General features: G+C 35.7%; 1 protein-coding gene across 5 annotated transcripts in view; it reads left to right on the top strand.

Annotated features, from left to right (window-relative positions):
• LOC120771358 (obscurin-like) overlaps positions 1-22,459 on the top strand; it is a 63,111-nt gene that overhangs the window by 21,542 nt on the left and 19,110 nt on the right. For all 5 annotated transcript variants that reach the window (XM_040099316.1, XM_040099312.1, XM_040099314.1 and 2 more), the window contains 2 exons: positions 5,812-5,982; positions 6,042-6,207. In XM_040099316.1, coding sequence (XP_039955250.1) covers positions 5,812-5,982; positions 6,042-6,207 — 337 coding nt within the window. The remainder of the gene's footprint in view (positions 1-5,811; positions 5,983-6,041; positions 6,208-22,459) is intronic.

Raw genomic sequence — 22,459 nt, 5'->3', positions numbered from 1 at the left:
TTTCGATTGCTAGAGAAAAAATAATGGATTGGTACAAGGCCTTACATAATTCGCCAAATACAAGCGTACAAACTTTATTTCGCCAGAAAATGCAAATGTATGGTTCAGCATTAATTTTCTGTTTCATATTTATTTCATTAAAAATTGAAACGTAATTTAATATCCAAAAAACAAATCATACGAGTTATACAAGTATTTCTGTTCAATTGAGTATACTTTTGTGCTTAGTATGTTAAGAGCTTAGTTATTTTTGTGAATAAGTAAGTTGAAGTATTTCTTCTAGAACACATTTCTTTGAAACCAAAGCGAGAATTTTCTTATACTATGGATAGCTTAGGTTAGATTACGGCGTAGCTTTGATCCTAATCGATGGACCTTACTAGGACAGATGTTTGGTTTTTGTGTTACCTATAAACTCCTAAATGTAAATTATCAGATTTTCATGTGTATATTTGATCTTATAACACATTTGTTAAGGCGGTTAATATGAATCCCAGCTCCTAGGTTTGCCAAAGGTGTGTATACCGAGATATTTCAATCTGAGTCTAGCAAAAGCTGGATTATGGAAGAGGAAGCGACAAAATGATTCCATTTCTCCCTCCTCCATACAGCTTTCGCAAAGAGTGTCCGACTTAATATTTACCACACCGCGGTGTGTGTATCGATCCTCTTTTCACGGTTTTTTTTTTCAAGATTTGGAGCATAGTGAATATCTGGTCAGTTGTTGATTTTCCAAGCTTAAAGCAACACGAATAAGGTTCAATCAGTTCGTTGACGGTGGACTTTAATTTTTCATACAATATGCTCTATAGAATATATGTATGTGTGATGTTGAGGAGGCTTATTCCACTATAGCTATCGCAAATCTTGCGGTCTCCTTTTTGTGGATTCGGCAGAGCACACACTTCTTTTCCCACCTTGGTATTAAAGTCGCCAAGCCCGATTTTGACATCGTGGCGGTGGCAGCTCTCATAGGTGTGCTCCAAGCGCTCATAGAAGAAATCGTCTTTCTCTTCCATCGGGGCGTTTCTTTCACTTTCCACTAAGCAAATTAAATTAAGAAGTATTTAATATAAAGGTTTGGGGATACTACCCCAACTCCCACATACATACATATAATGGTTTCTGTTTTTATAACAAACCTTACGTCGAATATGTCGGTCAGTGTATGAGTTATATATAGTATAGATAGATTCCGATCCTCTGGTGGACGTTTTACACCTTAAGGTATATATGGCATAAGATTTGTTAGAAAAACCAAAATCATTATGCAAAATCAGACGAATGGTCAAGTCACCAGGAAGTTCGAAAATCTTTATATTAATTATATGGGAGCTCAGGAATGAACCGATTCTACTGCGAGAAAATGATTCTATTTGAATTTCTATTGCATATCTTACATATTGACCGATATTTTCGAACAAAAGACAACTAAAGGTACTGGGGTCCACATATTCGGTGGCTAGGGTCTTGAACATTTTTGTTTGGATTTGAACAATTTTTGGTCATAAAGTGGCATACACTAAAGGAATTATTCGTGCAAAGTTTAATTCCGTTATAGAATTGTTTCTTGATTTCTATACTGAAAACTGAACGAATCAAGTGGAATTTAAAATTGTTGTATATGAAAAGTAAGCGTGGTTATTATCCGATTTCGAAATCGGTCAGTCGGGTCCAGAGTTCAATTTTTACCATGGTCCTTATAAAGCCTTGTCATACCATCCCTGGGGCAAGTTTTTACGTTTCTGCCGCATATAGTTATCGATTTATCGCGCTTTCAATAGTTTTAAACAGTACCTTTATATGGGGAGTGAGCGGAGTTTTCATCCGATTTCATACATTTTCACACTATCGGTAGGAGTTCTTGTAATATTCGTGTTAGGCGAATTTGGTTGTTGTAGCTTTAGTTATTTAGGACATATGCACATTAAATTTAGTAGGGGGCGTGGCCACTCCCACTTTTTCAAAAGCTTTTATCCACAGGTGCCCATTTGTATATCAGAACAGCTGATCGAGTTCAGGAAGCTTTGACGCTTAGCAGTTGGAAACAAGTGATGGCCAGATCGAAAACTTAAAACTTAACTTAAAAAAAATATGTAAACGGAAGGCTTTGTTGCCGCTGTTCAAGATCGCTAATAAAAAATATAAAACAAAGAAAACTACGGAAAATGCGAAATTTAAATATAATATATTTCATAAACGTTTTGCATTGTGATGTATAGTAATATTAATTTTAAAATACCAATGATTAAAAACATTTATCAATTGAAAACTAGCAGGCTTAAATCACCTTATTAAGTACTGAAAGTTCAAAAGTTAGTTGTGTTAATATACCAAAAAATTATAAAAAAATGTTTAAATAGTTTCGCGGTATATTAGAAGTCCAATATAAAATAATTTTTAATTATAAAATATATTGGGTGTTTTAATTTAAATGCCCAAAAATTATAATTTTGCCCGCTCTGGCTACAATGGAAAATGATATAAAAAACGCTTATTTTGAGGCGCTCTCACACTGGTTGGGCATCTTTTTATCCCTGATTTATAATATCAGCGTGTTGAAAGCGATCCATTTAATTTGATTTGTTATTTGGACGACCACTGCCCTTTTTTTTAGCGAATAAACTAGAATTGATATACTTTTTAATTAAATTGTTCACTATAATCTCTTTTACCCATTTAATGGGGTATTTGTCGTTTGTAAATATGTTTTACGTAAAGCTACCATTTCAGCTTCCTATTGAAAACACCATGTCGAACTTTATTTGTTTTTACAACAAACTCAAATGAAAATACCGTAAATAAACAGCACCGAGATATACAAGTATGTATATAGAGTTATACACATACAAGGTCTGTCGCAAAAGAAACAGGACTGTTAAAAAAAAAAACAAAAAATTAATATTTTTTCGGAATGCTCTTGAGAATATCGGTCGTCGCCTTTTGGATATCTGAAATGTTCTGAAACCAGTGTCTTTTCATGGGCAAATGAAGTTTTCCAAATAGGTAAAAATCACAGGGTGCCAGATCAGGTGAGTAGGGTGAGTGATTAATGGTTAATATGGAGTTTTTTTGTCAAGAAATCAGTGCCAAGCGTCGACCAATGACACGGCGCATTATCGTGCAACAGGCGCCAGGACCCTGCCTCACGGTACTGTGGTCGAGCACGACGAATGCGTGACAAAAGACGCTTCATAACACCAAGGTGAAACACAGCATTAATCGTTTGGCCAGGTGGGATGAACTCTCGGTGTACAATACCCCCGGAATCGTAAAAGCAAATCAGTATTGTCTTTATTTTTGACTTCTGAAGACGACCGACTTCTGATCGTCACAGAGGTCCTCACGACCTTCTTCGAATCGCTTAAACCATTCATGCCCATTACTACGGGATAGGCACTGATCACCATAAACTTTTTTCATCATTTGAAATGTTTCAGTAAACGTTTTCCCAAGTTTAAAACAAAATTTAATATTTGCTCTTTGCATTTTACCACCGATGACTAAAAGCTGCTGTCACGATCGATAACTTCGATTGTAGTTATCCAATTGTAGATTTTTACGAAATGTCAACAAGAGATCAAACTTTGTATTTCATATACCCACCAATAGGTGGCGCCACCAGAAACAGTTATATTTAAAAAGTTCTATTTCTTTTGCGACAGACCTTGTATTATTGTTTTTTTTTTTCATCATATACATATATTAGGGTGTTTTTTTTACCTATTTATTTTTTTCAATCCCATCATTAAATTTCCTTAGAATATCCTAAAAAAGTTCCCTGAAAATTTAAGCGCTTAATATTAACATTAAGGACTGGACCAAGGCATGTAAGAATTTTCCATTGAAAAATACGACAATCGTTATTTTTTATCTTAAAATGTCTATAGCTCAGAGGCATTTTATGGCATCGCTTTGACTTTAAACACATATTCCTCCTCTATAAAAGTGCCTATTGCGACAAAGTCGAAACTTACACCGGCGAGGTAGGACGGGGCTCTAAACCTGATTTTTCCACGAAAGTCGCATTTTTTTTGTATATATCTCGTAAATGACAAGAGCTACTCTGCCGACGAAGTGAAAATGGATAAAATCGGAAGATAACCGCGCTCACTCCCCATATAACGGTACAGTTCAAAACTACTAAAATCGCAATAAATACATAACTACTTACTACTACTGCTTAAATTTTACTTCCGAGATGTTATGAGAAGGCTTTATGAGAGCCGGTGTGAAAATTGGACAATGGGCGTGGCACCGCTCACTTTTTGGTAAAATCCCATATTTCGGGACCCGACCAACCGATTTCGATTAAATTTAATACTGGTAAACCTCTTACAACGCGGTTGCGAAAAAGTATTCAGTCTGATTCCAGTCAAATTGCATCAAATTTCCTCCTCAAGAAATAGCAGAGGCTCTAAAATTCTATCGCGGTCTTCTCTTTCTAATAGCGGAAGCAGCTGCCTCGTTGCACTGTTTGCATTTGAGACAGAGCATTCCATTTGAGGAACAAAATCTTCAACGCCCATTTCTATGGGATTTTCGAAAGAATAATTTTAGGTGTTAAATATTGGATCAATAATTAAATTAATGTCCGGAACGGCTTTCGGACGAAATTTTTTACGTTACGCATTTCCTTTGATATATACCGCTCACACGTAAAAATGTGTCATCGAGTTCTTCAAAAACATATTACAAGAAGAAAAATAATATACCATAAAATATGTTAAATATAATCATAAAATATATATGTATAATAGTAATAATAGTGCAAAAAGTGCCAAAAATATTACTTTTATTTCAATAAACACGTTCAGTATTTAATACCTCGATTTTTTCCTTTTTATGACTATCAAAAATGATAAGTCGTTTCTTTAAAATAATTTATTTGATTGAAATGTTTATATGTATATCGAAAACTACTATCGAAGCACATATATTAACACTTTTTACTATTATCGAAAACTTATTTTTAACATTTTCACACTTAAATATACACGGAACTACATTTAAACTGTACTATTACTCGATATCCAAAATTATCGAAACATATATTTCAGCATATGCTTCAACATGTTATACTACATATGTTCGGACCGACATTGAAAACATTTTGAAAACGCATTTGTGAGTTGTGGAATCTAAGTCGTTCGGACCGACAATGTGTGTTTTCGATGAGGTTTCACTGACAACTATCAATAGGGGGTTTCTCTTGCTCTTGCAAGTTTGTACGATGACACAAAATGCAAAAATACTGAAATATGCAAGGGCAAGAGAGCACCCATTGCAGAATCTAGTGATATACTATGACGTCACGAAAATAAACATGGGTTTTGGTTTGACATATTTTACAGCCATTGCAAATAATTTTCGGCGTGTGTTAGTTGTTGTGCCGTTGGACCAAGAGGAAAATTCTGCAATTCGTGCACCGTGCAAGAGAATCCCCCTAATATGACAATATCAAGTGCCAGCTGTATTTGTATATGGAATGTAAACAAATATCAAGTGACAATTTAGGGCCGGCAAAATATGTATTCCAATAAAATCGATTAAACTAGAGCAGGCACCGACTATAATGAGTGGAATGTAAGTTTTCAAGTAGTTTTCGGCGAAAACTGGTTTCCAAAGTATTTTCGTCTGACAGATTTTACATGGACGAAAACACAAGTTTTAGGGCGAAAACCAGTTTTTCCCACGAAAACATGTTTTCATTGTCGGTCCGAACATTTGTAGTATTAAAGATCATATACAAATTATACTTATGTATGTATGTTCGTATATTTATTAAAGTAAAATTTTGTCTTTTTTTAGAGCAACTGTAAGAGAACTAATTGAAACGGAAGAAGAATTTTCTAGAGACCTACAAAATATTGTTGATCGTTATATCAAAGCCGTTGACAAAATTGCTGCTCCACGAATTGTTCGCGATAGCAAGGACATCATTTTTTCAAATTTTGAACAGATTGCTGAATTTCATAATATGTAAGAATGGAAATTAAAGACCATAAATCACGGTTTTAAATATGATTCATATTTTCAAGGATTTTAATTGAAGGACTTAAATATTACTCAGAGCAACCTAATCTGATAGCTAAAACATTTCTTAGACTTGAAAGAGATTTCGACAAACACCTAAAATATTGTGCAGCCGAGCCCTTAGCACAGGCTTTCCTTCAGGAGAATAAAGAAGCCAACGAATATTTTCAGGTAAATTTTGTAATTAGCGTTGCTGATGTCCAAGAATTTTTTCTATTCTATTTTTATAAATTACAATTGTATCATGTTCGTTTGCACCCGAACTTAGCGCTTTCTTGTTTTTTTTTATATAATGGTTTACATGTACTTATTCACTGATAATAAAAGTTTTCATAATATTTTTACATAATTTCTTACAGTTGCTTTATATTTTCTTTCCACGGAAGTATTTTTATTGTGTGAAGTGATTTTCAACAATATAAATACCATTTCAGTTTTTAAATCAAATTGCTAATTTCTAAATAAATCCGTTTGGCGTACATTTGAAACCAATTGCATGAGGATCTTCGAAAAAAAATCTTGAAACACCGATGGAGCTGGGCCATCGAACTAGTCTCCCAGTTTTTGAGATATCTATCTTAAATTTTGCGGTCCTTCGTTTAGCACCAAAAAAGCAATTTCGGACCTCTATAATTATAACTAACATTCAAACAGACGAATCAAAATTATTTCGAGTATGAAAATATTTCTTTTAGTAAGTCATAATTCGTTGTTATTGTTTATTTCCAAATAAATAAAGCGCAAGCCTCCACAACATATATGTTGGTTGTCAAAAAAGTCTTGCGGTATTTTCGCTAGTTGGCGCTGAAAGCGCGTAGTTCAAGTTTTATTCGTCACATCGGGTCATCCTATACCTTTTTGGAAAACTCATTTCAATCGCTAACACGTGTTTGATTGACTGTCGTTTCTTTTAAGTCGTTTGTGAGTTATAGCGTCGCAAACATGGAGCAAAATAAAGAGAAAATGCGGCATATTTTACAGTACTACTACGCTAAAGGCAAAAATGCATCTCAAGCCGCCAATAAAATTTGTACAGTTTATGGAACCGATACAGTTTCCATTTCCACCGCACAACGATGGTTTCAACGTTTTCGTTCTGGTGTAGAGGTGGTCGAAGATGCACCACGCTCCGGAAGGCCTGTCGTCGAAAATTGCGATAAAATCGCTGAATTGGTCGAAAGAGATCAAATCATCAAAAATTCATTTCAATTTCAATTTCAATAAAAAAAAAATTCAATAAAAATACCGCAAGACTTTTTTGACAACCCATTATTTCTATTTCCAAACGAACAGGTTTTTTCTAATCAGGCACAGAGCTCATATTTATTATTAAAATGGCGTCAGTTTGTATAAACCTATAGGAATATGCAAATGTATAAAATAATAAATCTAAGCTTCTTCACAGTGTTTACAATCGGTTCTAATGTTCATTGTCATTCTTGAAAACCGCTCATGCATTCATAGGCAGACTCATGTTCAACTCAATACGAAGTCAGTATAACATAATCGCCATATTCCTTCCAGTAGATTACATGGAAAGTCATTTCATTAATTACTGACTTTCACAATGAAAATACAATTATTATTTGGTCACCACTTCTCCAAATGGGCATGGTTTCTAATGGCTTAAATAACGTAATGATTATCTTTATATTTAGTTGAAACCATCATAAGATATAAACTTTTTTATTGTTTTCGCACCTAATGCAACTCTTATGGCTTTACCCTGCAAGTCTGCAGCATACAGGGTGTGTTCGGAAAGTAATAGGACTGATTTTCTTCCGCCGAAACGAGCGGCCGGTCAGTTGTCAGAGCACCTTGAGAGTCAGGACAAACAATTCGGGCGATGTGTTTCTGTGAGTGATGCAGCGTTCGTTATAGCAGAGGTACGCGATTAAATTCTGTGTGAAACTCGGTTAATCTGCGGCAGAGACGTTTGATATGATTGATCATGATTGGTCATAGCAGTCTTACCCAGAGGTTGCTTTAGCCTTTTTAGAGGGCCGGGAAGAGCTCGCTAAAGAAGTCCGTTGCTAGGAGCTAATCCAAAGTGAAAACGATGCTCATTGTCTTTGTTGACATCAAAGGCATGGAGTACCATGAATTTGTTCCTCCTGGACAAACCGTCAACGCCAAATTTTATGTGGAAGTCCTCAAGAGACTTAAACGAGGGGTCAATTGAACTCGACTTGACATCGCAGCCGATTAGAAGTTGCTCACACCGCCTTTCTTGTGAACAGCTACATACAAGGCCGGCATCCCAACGCTTCCGCAGCCGCCCTACCGCCCAGATGTGGCCCCAGGAACTTTTTTGTTGTCTTGCTGGAAAAGGGCCAATGAAAGGCAAGCATTTTGAGATGACAGAGGGGATCCAAGCAGCAGATACCTCGGCTCCTAAGGCTATTCCAGAGAATGCCTTCCGTGACGCCTTCAATGCTTGGAAATCGCGCTGCATCGACGCAGAAGGAGCCAAAGTTTTGAAAGACTTGTCACTATTGGTTGAATAAATTTTTTTAATCAACTCAGTCCTATTACTTTCCGGACAAACGTAGGCCTGGCGCTGTTTCACACTTTCACACTTTCATACGTTCCTCGTCAGCATTTTAACCAAACCAAAGTGAAGTCGAAGTGAGTCATTTTAATGATAACCAAATGTATTAACACACATTTTAGTGCTCAAAAACATTTACACAATACGACTTTTTTTTCAATATTTCATAATTTATTGGATCTGCTTGATAAAGCCTAACAATAGGTATTAAAATCTTAAATCTATTTAATGCTAAAGAAGCTCAAGACTGTGGGTGAGCTTTTTTGGTGGAAAGTTGCGCTCTAGTAGGTTGGTAGATCACTTCTTTATAAACGCGTTTGATTGCAGAAATTGCTATTAGCTATTGCGTTTGGATGTTCGCGAAGTTTAGAAATATGTATATCTCATTCTGCTGTCCTCTATCTCCTTCTTTACCATAGTAATATCAAAATCTTTGTGAATGTTTTCATTACGCATGTATCATGGTGCACCAGTGATTGTTCTAAGCATTTTAATTTGCAATTTTGGTTGCACAGGTCGTACCCCACAGTTGAATGCCATACATCCAAATCGGTTTTATGATTGCGTTGTATAACAGGACTTTGTTGTCTAGGCTAAGTTTAGAATTTTTTCTGGCCACTCCCAAGTGAATGGCAACCAGACTTGCGTGAACTTCTACACATGACTCCATCCTCCAATCCATCCTGTAGTTATTATCTTATTTTACCCATTTACACACCTCCATGATCATTGCATATTCTGATAAAAAGGACATTGGTACGCTTGAATACCAGATGACCACTCTAGCCCTGCGACATGGACATATTCCGACCATCTACCAAAAAGTTTAACAACACCTTTCTCTTATATTAGACAAAATTTATTGCCTGGATTGACGAGTCCATAAGTACTACATATGATCACTTTATATAGGAACAAAGCCCTCGACATATAGAGTGAATCATGCGAATAAAATGCATAAATTCAATAACCAACCACCACCACCACCTTCTCAAAATGCTTTTTAAAATGTTAATAACAGCAGAGCGTTTTACTCCGAATTAACATACAAAGTGATTTCTAAAGTAAACAGGAATATTGCTCCCTCTGCAATCTGAATCGGCTATCTTTATCGATTATCCAGTGGGAATTTCATTGATTGGAAGTGAAGTTGTTGCGTTTTAAGTGTCAGTTTGTTTGTGTTATCGGTGCGAAAATGAGCTTCGAACAAAGAGCCAACATAAAATTTTGTTTTAAACTTTTACCGAAACGTTTCAATTGATGAAACAGTCCGTGATCACCGGAAATTCCATCGAAACTGTGCGAGAATTCATCAAAAATCAGATTTCGACTGATTCATTTCATGGAAAAGGAATTGAACACCTCCAAAACATCGATTTATCGCATTTTAAACGAACATTTGGGCTTACGAAAGGTGTTTGCATGGTCTGTTCCGCACAAATTCGAAAGGACATCATTAAAGAGGTCAAAAAAGATAAAAACTTCCTTTACAATATTGTGCTTGGTGACGAAACGTGGTGTTTCCAATGTGATCCCGAAACGAAACGCCAGTGTGCTGAGTCAAAGGCACCGAACGAGCCGAAACCCAAAAAATCGCGCATGGAGAAGTCAAAAGTGAAGACAATGCTGATTTGTTTTTATGATTCCAAGGATTCCACAAAGAATTTGTTCCACCCGACCAAAACGTTAATGCGGTATTCTACCTTGGAGTTTTGAAACGTTTGATGCGCCGGAGACTATTTTGAATAAAATAAATTGACTTTGCGGAAAACACTATTTGTTCTGTTTTTTTTTTTAAGTTCTGTATACTTTGGAACGCACCTTGTATTCCTACTTGCCCAGACAAAATTTCGTACACGCATTTAGTCAGCAACCAATCGTTACCCCCGAAACTCCCAAGCTCCTCTCGTCTACAGAGCTCCGCAACCTACTGTGCCACGCAATTATATGCAAAATAATCTGGGATTCATACCAAGGTTTAATAACTATGCGAATAATCCCCAAACTCCGCTGGGATTTAGATATATTTTAATAAAAGATCGAACTTGCAACATATACCACCGACCCCGATGGATGTGGACCAGTTAATACACTTAAGACAGGTTAGCTACCAAAATAGACCTAGTGTCTTCCAAGACAATGGACCACCGAAATGTCTGCTTTCAGTACAATTGGCTCACTTTCCAAATAAAATTCATCGCAATTTATAAATAGTTATGAAATTGCAAAAAAAGATGACCTTGGAACTATAAATTTTTATACTATTGCAACAAGATGCTACGGAGTATTATAGTTTTGTTCACCTAACGGTTGTACGTATCACTTAAAACTAGATATATATATATAAATTTCAGGGTGACGAGAGAGAGTAAAAACTGAGATATCTCGATGAAACTTGGTATGTGGGTCCCCTAGGACAACAAAAATTCGAGTTCCTATATGGGCGTAATCGAACCACTGCCACGCTCACAAATCGCCATTAACCGAAAACAAATAAAGTGCCATAAGTTAGCACTAAATTAAGATATAAAACTGTAATTTGGCACAAGGGATCGCAGTGGCCCCTGTGTGTATAAAATTTTGGAAAAGTGGGAGTGGCCACCCCCTCGAATATGTTTATTGTGCATATCTCCTAAGTCACTAAAGCTACAACAACCAAATTTGCTAAGCTCAAATATTTTACGCACCCCTACCGACAGTGTGAAAATGAATAAAATCGGAAGATAACCCCGCTCACTCCCTATATAACGGTAAAGTTCAAAATTACTTAAAGCGCAATTAATCCATAGCTAATTACGCCAGAGACATTTTACTTCCGATATGGTATGTTTTGTGAGAGCCGGTGTGAAAATTTGGCAAAGTGCGTGGCACCGCTTTTTTTTTACTGTAATCGCATATCTCGGGGCCCGACCAACCGATTTCGACTAAATTTAATACATATAATTTTTCTTAGATTATTTTTCGAACTTCCAGGTGACTTTATGCTGAATATATCAGCCAATATTCGAGGTATCTAATTGAAATTTGGGAGAGCATGTTTTAATAATGACAGTGTATCTTTGTGCCTAAAATTAAATAAATTTGAACCAAAATTTGACCTAGCCCCCTTATTATCATAAAATTTTCGAACATATTCTGTCTTTGCTCCATATTAGTTGCGATTGTATGTGAGGTATCTTAATGATAATACATAGTTAATGGATAATATCGGGTCGATACTTACACAACTCCCATCTACTACATATATGTAATAACTTTCGATTTTTTAAAAATACTGATACAATGTAGAGTGTATGTACATATAAAATTTCTTAGATTCCGATCCTCTGCTTCACGTTTAACTCCTTACATATTTCCCTGGCTTTAATTCGAGCAAGTTGCAAGAGTATAAAATGCTCGGTAGCACCCGAACTTAGTACTTCCTTACTTGTTTACATTGGTTTCATCTTCGCTGCTTTAGAACTAATTAATTAGGATTAGGAAGCTATTTTTGAACGAAAAGCTTTTTACGACCTTTTTCTCTACCGACGTAGACACCGCTTACGCGTCGAATACATTAAGAGCTGGAGTGTTTTCGTCCATTCGGACAATATGACCTAGCCAGCGTAGCCGCTGTCGCTATGTCAATGTCGTCGTATATCTCATACAACTCAACGTTCCATCGAATGCGATATTCGCCGTGGCCAACGCGCAAATGGCCATAAATCTTTCGCAGAACTTTTCTCTCAAAACTCGCAACGTCGACTCATTAGTTGTTGTCATCGTCCATGCCTCTGCTTCATATAGCAGGACCGGAATAATGAGTGACTTATAGAGATAGATAGATTTGTTCGTCAAGAGAGGACTACTGCCTCTGTTGGCTTCGTTTGTTTGATGACAGCAGATATTTCGTCTTGCCCTCGTACACTGCCAGACCCATTTGCTCCGCTGCCATTCTGGAGATAGCAGAACTAACGGCGCGGTTGTTAAGGTCAATGATGTCAATATCATCAGCATACGCCAACAGCTGTACACTCTTATAAAAGATTGTACCTTCACACTAAAAAGTTTGGTATCGAACGGCTCAGAGAGGTCTTTCCCGATCTGGACGGAGCATTTAATGTTGCTCAACTTCGGTTTACACAGGCATATTAGTTTTGCGGGGATACCAAATTCAGACATCGCGGCATAAAGACAGTTTCTTTTCGTGCTGTCGAAAGCAGCTTTTAAATCGACGAAGAACAGTTGTTGATTTGCTATGTCTGAAGCCACACTGATATGGCCCAAACAGTTTGTAGACGGTGGGCTTTAATCTTTCGCTCGATAGAACCCTATGAGGAGGCTTATTCCACGGTAGTTGGTGCAGATTGTGGGGTATCCCTTTTTGAGGATTCCGTCCTCATTTAATAATGCTTAATAATGATGATATAGTAGTAGTTTCATACATGCCTCCTTATAGTCCTCCAGAGTTGTGTAAGATGCATGCAATTAATATTTCCTTGCTGGTATCAAATAAGGTGAAACAGAATAATATTTCTGTTCTGTGTGACTTTAATCTAAGCAATGTTGTCTGGTCCGGTTATTCTTATAGCCCTGCTCTTATTCCCTCCAATTTTTCGTCTTCTCATCGTGTATTGGCCGTCTATTCGCATACGCAAAATCTAACCTAGGATTTACGTCCTGTAAATTTGGTTTTTCAAAATGTCATTGGCATTGCCAAAACCGTCTTGTTTCGCAGTATTGTTAGGACTCCAAAATATCTCTTTATCCCATCTATTTAAAAACTCCCTGAGTTTTGTGCAGCTTCTCTCCAGCTGAGGTATGACTTTCCTGAGAATTCCGGTAAAGATTTTACAATTTCTAAATTTTCACTGCATATAATCGAGTCGTTAATTGTCTGTGTGTCGTATTCTATCACCTGCGTAGCAGTTATAAGATTTTTATCTGATATTTAACTGAGCTAATTCAGATCTTAAGTTTGCCATTTGAGTCGCTATCTGTCGAGCTATGTCTTCAGTGATAAAATTGCTAACCGCCAATTTTAAAAATCGTAAAATTATGTTGTTCACTTTAAAAAAATATTTCTTGTGTTGTTTCATGCCTCCAGAGCCCTAACGATATGTGGCCAGGATGCATAATTAAAAGCATTTTCCACATCAAATGTGACATCTGCGCAATATTTTTTATCACCATGCATTTTTTATTTCTCATTGTGGGCCTGCTTAGTCTCAACCTGATTCAAATCAACTCATATTCAAATGGTCTTTATCGATTTCTTGATCTAGCCTTTCTCAGCAATAATTGAAACTTTAGGTTCAATGACTCTAATTACTCCAGCTACCACTCATCATTATCCGTTAGCGTTTGAGGTGGATACATATCTTTTCGATTCCTGTCAAACCTTTTGACGGGTTTGGTTTTAATTTTGCCTTTTGTGATTTTGCAAGACTTAACAATCTGCTAATTGAGTTTAAATGGGATTATTTACTTTCTGAACCAGATACTGCTAATAGTTTTTCCATTTTTAAGAAATCAATTGAAGAATTTTGTCGTTATAATATCCCGGTATATACATACATATGTATGTATAAGCTGCCATGGTATACTACGGCCCTCAAATGCTTGAAAAATCTTAGAAACTACAGAAAATTCTCTTCAACTAAATCTGATGTGTAATTTCAGCACTACACAAAACTGTTTAATTATTTGATTAAATTTCTTATAAAAGGTTTATTAACAGCATGGAGTCTAACATTAAGTCGAACCCTAAATCTTTTTGGAACTTTGTAAAATCTAGAAGAGCTTTGCTGAATTCTTCAAATCAAATTATGTACACAATGAGCTTGAAACTACTTCCACTTTTTTTGCTAATAATTTTAGTCTCCAATTACAGGCCTATTAATAAATTTTTTCTACTATTTCAACATTTTTGAGTGTTCTGTTAAAAATAAATTCGTTTTTGCAGTAAAATCAATAATTCACATCAATCAGCATGGGGTTGTCTCTGGTCGCTCCACTGTGTCAAATTTAGCGGTTTTAGCGATTATTGCATGTCTGCCTTCTCCGCTGGATTTCAAGTATATTGTGTTTACACAGATTTCTCTAAAGTCTTTGATAAAGTTTCACACAATATTCTAATTAAAAAATAATCATCTTTAGGCTTTCACTCTGTCTTCTTGCAGTGGATTAAGGCATATTTGCACAATAGATGATGTGTTGTTATTGTCGTTGGTGTGCCGATTCTTACCTTCTAGTTACAATATTTCAGATTGCGTCCTGAAATGCGTAACCGAAATCAAAGATAATCTTTGACAATAAATTTTCTTTCATTTATCACACCAACTAGATAGAGCACTTCTAAATCATTCTCTGCGCTTGACTTTGTCCGTTGAAATGCTTCCGATTTTTCCGACCCCTATACCTTAAAATTATTACATACATCCTCTGTTCGGTCTATCTTAAAGTATGCAGTGTTCATTTGGAGACCATATTGCCTATCGTCAATTAATAAAAGAACTCCACAGATTTTTTTGAATTTGCCCTCCGTCCCTTAACGCTCCTTGTTTATTGCTTTTACATCTTAAATCACTTGAAAATCGACCATCCGTTCTCTGCCTTTCATTTGTTTTCAATATAATTAGTGGTGGTATTGACCGTCCTTATTTATTAGGAATTGATTTCAATACTCCTCAGCGTTGTCTCAAATGTATTTCCCCATTTTATTGTAAAAAGGGGAATACTAAATTTGCGGATTATGCTCCATTCAAGCGTGCTATGCGTGAGTTTAACTCGATTTCCGAGAAAGTTTTTCTTGTTTTTTCTCACTCTAGGGATTTCTTCATTAACACCCTTAATTCTGTTTTTTTTTAGTTTCGTTGTAATTTTATTATTTTATAATTCTAATTTTAAATCTTAACTTTTTATTAGTCTGTAAGTATTCAAGTTCATAGACTTAAGTTGCTCTCTGTTGTATGCATGTATGTATGTATGTATATTGTGTGAACTTTAGCCTAGCAACCAGGTCTCTGGTCTAGCAGAGTTAGCTTCAAATAATGTCATTGTGAACAGCGACACCCATTGTCCAGTCAATATCCGAAGGATACAGCTAAGAGGAATTTTCGCCGATCTAGACCCCTTATAACTAAGAAGGGATGGTTTATGTCATATTTTTCGAATATCGAACGTTTCTGACAATGATACAAGTCTCTTTCGGACTATATTACTGTGAGTTTATATTAATTATGCTTTAATATTAAAAGCGTTTTTTATTTTTTATTTTCGAACTATATTTATTTTAAACTTTTGTCCTTGCATTGAAATCGCTATATCCCTGTGCTCAACTCCTATTTATGATGATTCCTGCCTTTTGGGGAAATACCTATCCCTAGATTTATTGAAATCATTCTCAGTAAATTTGTAAGATATTTTAATGAAATGAACTCTTCTTTCTGATAATAATGGGATTTAATATTAAAATGAGAAAAAATATTTTCTTTTTGTTACCATATATCAATAAGTAATTGATTTGTTCCTTTTTCCCTCATATACCCAATATATTGCAATTCGTCCTTTGGGTTAACTTTATAGTGCATATATCGATATTAGTGCAGAATATCTCAATAAACCTAAACGCGGATTTTCGTTAGCATTATGTCAGCTATAATTAAAAGCTCGGTGGATAAGGCAGCGAAGACAATGGGTCTAATGGTGAACGAGGGCAAGACGAAATATCTCCTGTCATCAAGCAAACAGTCGTCGCACTCGCGACTAGACTCCCACGTCACTGTTGACAGTCATAACATTGAAGTCCAAGATAACTTCATGTATCTTCAGCCTCAACACCAAAAACAACGTCAGCTTCGAAATCTATGTAAAGCAGAATATCTTTTGCCAACAGGTGCTACTTCGAACGAAGTAGGCAATTGAGAAGTAAAGTCCTCTCTCGACGAACAAAAACAAAGTCACTCATTAATCCCAATCCGCCATATGGCGCAGTGGCATGGACGAAGACAACATCTGTTGAGTCGACGTTACGAATTTTCGAGAGAAAGGTTCTACGACAAATGTATTTTCCTTTGCGCGTTGGCCACGGCGAATACCGCATTCGTTGGAACGATGAGCTATATGATATATAGTATGTATACGACGACATTGACATACATAGTGCAGCAAATTAAAAGACAGCGGCTACGTTGGCTAGGTCATGTCGTACGAATGGACGAAAACACTCCAGCTCTGAAAGTATTCGACGCAGTACGTGCGGGGGGAAGCAAAGGAGGAGCAAGACCTCCACTCCGTTGGAAAGACCAGGTGGAGAAGGACCTGGCTTCGTTCGGAATCTCCAATTGGCGCCGCCTTGCGAAACGATTGGCGCGCTGTTGTTAACTCGGCTATAACGGTAAGCGGTTTCCACGCGAGTAAAGAAAAAGAAGCTAATATGTATGTATATATAAGTGATTGATTGCTAATTAAATATGGATTAATTATTTTTTATACGAGTATAGCCTTCATGCGAATCATAAAGGAAATCTTAATCACTATGTAACAATTCTATAAAAAATTGTATATCTTTATCTACGTATAAATGTATATATGTACATATGTAAGAATATACATGATATGCGTATCTGTCGTGGCAAAAATAATTATATTTAGAATTTCACAAATTTTTCTACTTTCAGCGCATTCAATATTTAGTCATTTTTGAGTAGCTCTAGTGGACGTGTCGAGAAAAAGTTTCTATAATTATTTTCGGGTGTGCTTCTCCAAATATTTCGTGACTTTATCGGCCTGTATGTATAAACCATATATATATGATATATACACATATATATATATATAGCTTAATGAGAAATATATGAACTGAATATTGCATTCACTTGCATTATTGTGCTTATGAATTATAGAAAATGTGTTGTAATACTCCACCACTTAACAATGAGAAAACAATTTTAGTTTACATGTAATACAAGGAACTTATTGAATCTTTTGCATACACATATAAGTATATATATGTATGTATATATATGTATATGCCTTTTTCTCTTGGAGTATATTTATAGTGCAAAGTAAATAAATAAAGAAAGCATATACATTTATTTATATACATATATGTTACGTTATTTTTATGTGACCTTGAGCAAATTCATGTACCAAATATTTTACGCCAACAAGTTAATGTGAGAAAATAAGAGAAAATATGAGATTTCGAAACAGTTATCTATTTGCATAACTTATGAATTTATTATACATGATAATACATCAAGAAAATAGTAAAAGAGAAAAAATACTTCAAATCTAGTGATTAAGAATACAATAATACCCCGAAATAGTGCTTATAGTAAAGTGATACAATTATTGAAGAATATATTTTCTTAATTACCTAATGCTCATTTTCCTCTCTAAGGCGATGAATAAAGTGATAATAATAACTGGGTTACTCACAACGTGTCCTAAAGCGTCGTAAAATCATAAAACCATAAATTGTTATACTAGTTTAAAAAATTTGTTGTTGGATTGCATACTAAAATAAGTTTACGCAAATACAACTCTGAACGCTATGCTTTCGGATCGTTATAACTTATAACTTTATGAGACTATGTGAAACCCCTAAACATACATATGTATATAGTGCCACTACAGTATTAAATTAACAAAAGTTTGTATGTCTTGCAATGGCATCAATTAATAATATTTTAAACTATCTTTACCCGCTGCTTCACTCGCATGAAATAAATATCAAAAATAACCAAAAACAAATTACTAAATACAGTAATATACAGGATATACTTATCCACAGCGCGGTGATCAACTTTGTCGTGGTGGTGGTAACCACAAAACCTCACTTAGTTTAGGAGTTTACCACAGAGAAAACGTGACAAGTAATTTTTGCACATACACATACATACAAGTATGTATATAGAAAGGGAAGACGTTTTCGATGCATTTTTATTTTGCTAGATCTTCGAATTTGTCCACAACAAACGTGCTTGCCAAAATAAATAAATAAATTAGTTACATATGTTTTTTAAGTTTGACACCTAAGCCCCCTTTTCGTAGACCAGTTCACATATACATTTCTAAATAATTATGTAGTGATGATAAATTCATGACGTCACAATTTGTGTAACTTATGGTTATGGTGTTTGTAACACCTAAAACGAATCGAGATAAATATGTTGTTATAACTACTTATATGTTGGACGGATATCCATCCGTCTGTCCGTGAAAGAGATAACTTGTGTGAAAATTGAAATATATACATATCTTGATGCCGCTTCGAACACGTGTTAGTTGACATGCGTATTGGTCCATTGGTACCTCTACAAGTATTATGCGAAAACTTTAAACTAAGGCAAAAATGAAGTAACAAATTTTTAACGACAACTTTTCAAATCTAATTAAAGTTTGGTAAATAATAATTTCTGAGATCCTTACAGAAAGGCCACCTAGTGCAACAGCTCCACGAGGTTCTACTCTTACACCAGTCACTGTGTCCCTATGAAAAACTTTGCTAACCGGTTTAGAAACGTCAGTTTATATAACAACTTCATTAAATTTTCATACCTAGCATCTCTGAAACCGGGAATCGTATTAACTAGCTGAGGAGACTTCAATTCTTATAAACATTAATTTATGACGGCTTCATTGAACAATTTTCATTAAGGACACTTGTATTTGAGTCGGCGTTGAGTTCCACATGTAGAAATCAGCGAAACTTTTGTAATGTTATTTGTTATTTAAGCTAGAGGATTTTTAGCTGGAAAATCAAAACTTCTGCTTTGGCTCGCATGATTCATTCTCAGTTTTTTATTGTGAATAACTGTATCTGATGAAGGATGGAGTCATGTGTAGAAGTTTACGCAAGTGAGGAAAGTTCTCTGATCGCCATTCACTTGGATTTCTTTTACACATGGCTCAAGCAGTTCACAACTTCCGGTCTTTGACCAAGTATCCTCTGGGTAGCCTAAGAACATCCGTTCGAGAGAAAGGTTCTGCGAAAGATTTATGGTCCTTTGTGCGTTGGCCACGGCGAATATCGCATTCGATGGAACGATGAGCTGTACGAGATATACGACGACATTGGCATAGTTCAGCGAATTAAAAGACAGCGGCTACGCTAGCTAGGTCATGTTGTTCGAATGGACGAGAACACTCCAGCGCTGAAAGTATTCGACGCAGTACCCGCCGGGGGAAGCAGCGGAAGAGGAAGACCTCCACTCCGTTGGAAGGACCAGGTGGAGGAGGACCTGGCTTCCCTTGACACTGCCAATTGGCGCCAAGTAGCGAAAAGAAGAAACGACATTGCGCGCTGTTGTTAACTCGGCTATAATCGCGTAAGCGGTGTCTACGCCAATTAAGAAGAAGAAGAAGAAGATGTTAGAAAGTGAAGATCTCACATCTGACAACCACTATAGAATCTTCAGCATTCTGACTATAGGTGTTTCATCATACAATATACACTACTATTACTATTTTCGGGCTAAAGCTGTTGGTACCATTTGCGTTTATTGGCACTGGGTTGAGTGTGGTAACCATAATGAGTCGGCGTTCTTCGTGGCTCGCCTTGTGGATTTGCTGCCTTAGGTATAAGGTCGATTTTAGATATAATTGCGCACACAGTTAATGAAACTATCAATTGACATCCCTTTTTTAAGAACTAAGAGTTATTTTTCACATATTTTCTTTGAGGGGTCTGATCGTAAGGTCACGTGTTTGGGTGGGAAACGGTACTCAGAACACTAATCATGATGGAAAAAAATTATCTGTAACAAGCTGATAATTATTTATATTTTCATAAATAAGGTCCTAATCCCGATACTTGAAAACATCAAAATTTGTTAACATATCCAGAGCAACAGATTAAATAAATTGTTGTTTTTGTATAACGGTGTTAGCTGGTTTTTTAATTATATTAGACTTTATGAGATTTGTTTAGGTTTTATCGAAACCATTTATTTAACAAACATTTCAAAAGTTATCGTTTTTGCGTGGGGTCATTAAAAATGAGTGAAATGAAAAAAATTCGAACATGAAAGTACAATTTTTTGTATTATTATTATTATTACTGTTTAATTTTTATAGAAAGGCCTTTGCTATATATTTTACTTTCTCTGTTCCTGAAAAGTAAATTACTGAGTCAGAGCTGCCTTGCAAACGATATTTGATGTTCATTTATTTTGTGGCAGCAATATAAATTGATTTTCAGGAGCTCCGACCCGCCATAGACCAACATATAGTTGACCATGTGTAAAACATTTTTTTCGTAGGTCGAAAGTTTAGCACCTAAAGTGGGATCTTTTTTAGTCTGGATGGCCAGGTATGTCCTGACCACGCTTCTTTCTCTTGAATTTATTAGCCCATAGGCTTCGTTGCAGGTATAAATCTTTTTAAATTATCTGGTTTATTTCTAACAAAATTCTAAACTTTAAAAATATATGTGACCTGGTCTACGAAAAGGGAGCTAACGTGCGAAAACTAGTTTTCTGGGAAAAGCTGTTAAAAATAATCGTCAGTTTCTCGTTATCTCATTAATTGTTCTCTTTTTTTTTTGACACCTAAGCCCCCTTTCCGTAGACCAGGTCACATATATTGACTCTTGCATATTATTTCTGTACTCCATTTTTCAGTTTGTACAATTTGGTTACAAAATATTCTGCTTCACAAGAGCCTCGATTTTATTTTACTACATTTTAGGGTTATGTTAAGCTTCATATTTGTGAAATCGCCATATCTAATTCGTATTTGCAGTGCGCGTCATATTGAAATTTACGTATAATTTCTCATTATCCGCGCGTTAATCACAGATGAAACGGGAAAATATATGAAGTACCAAAACTGTACGAACAAGAGTGTCCAAAAAAAGTAAGGAAGCCCTAAGTTCGGGTGCAACCGAACATTTTATACTCTTGCAACTTGCTAGAATTAAAGCCAGGAAAATATTTAAGGAGTAAAACGTCAACCAGAAGATCGGAGACTCATACACAGGCCGACAAATTCGGCATAAGCTTTGTAAGAAAAGCGAAAGTTATATGTAGTAGATGGCAGTTGTGCAAGTATCGACCCGATATTATCCAATAATATGGTCAAAGTCAAAATATGTTCGAAAATCTTGGTTATGGTTATAAGGGGGCTAGGTCAAGTTTTCACTCAAATTTATTCATTTTAGGCTTAAAGGTACACTGTCATGATGAAAACATGCCGTACCAATTTCATTGACATAACTCAAATATTGGCTGTTATATCCAGCATAACCTCCTGGAAGTTCGATAACTTTTAAATTATGTATATGAGGGTTCAGGGAAGTATTGGTTCGATTCGACCGATTTTTGGCAGACATACCGCTGTCAGAGGAGGATTATCCCTGAATTTTAATTATATATCTCACATATTGACCGATAGTTTCGGGCGAAAGTAAGCTATAAATACTGGGGTCCATATATTCGGGAACTAGGGTCTAGCACAGTTTTAGTCGGATTTGACAATTTTTGGTTAAAAGATGCCATACTTTAAGGGAATTATTACTGCAAAATTTCATTCCGTTATATTAATTACTTCTTGATTTGTGTACTGGAAAGTGAAAAAATCAAATAGAATTTTATAGTTTGTTCTTGGTAGTAGGCGTGCTTGTAGTCCCATTTTGTTTTAGATGATACGTACAACCGTTAGGTGAACAACTCTGGGTGAACAAAACTATAATACCCTGTAGCAACTGGTTGCAAGAGTATAAGCATGCAAACAAAGAGAGACATGTCTCACTTGGTATTGTATATTTTGCTCGAACTTTTCGGAATTTACCTGCCCTTATCAGTGTGTTGCAGCCGAAATAACATTCTCTTTCTAAATTTAACATTTTCTGTTAAAAGTAAGTAATGATTTTTATTGGAATTTATG

The sequence above is a fragment of the Bactrocera tryoni genome, chromosome 3 (assembly GCF_016617805.1).
Source record: "Bactrocera tryoni isolate S06 chromosome 3, CSIRO_BtryS06_freeze2, whole genome shotgun sequence".
Lineage (NCBI taxonomy): Eukaryota > Metazoa > Arthropoda > Insecta > Diptera > Tephritidae > Bactrocera > Bactrocera tryoni.
Note: the sequence above shows the minus strand (reverse complement) of the source record. Positions and strands in the feature narration are given on the sequence as shown.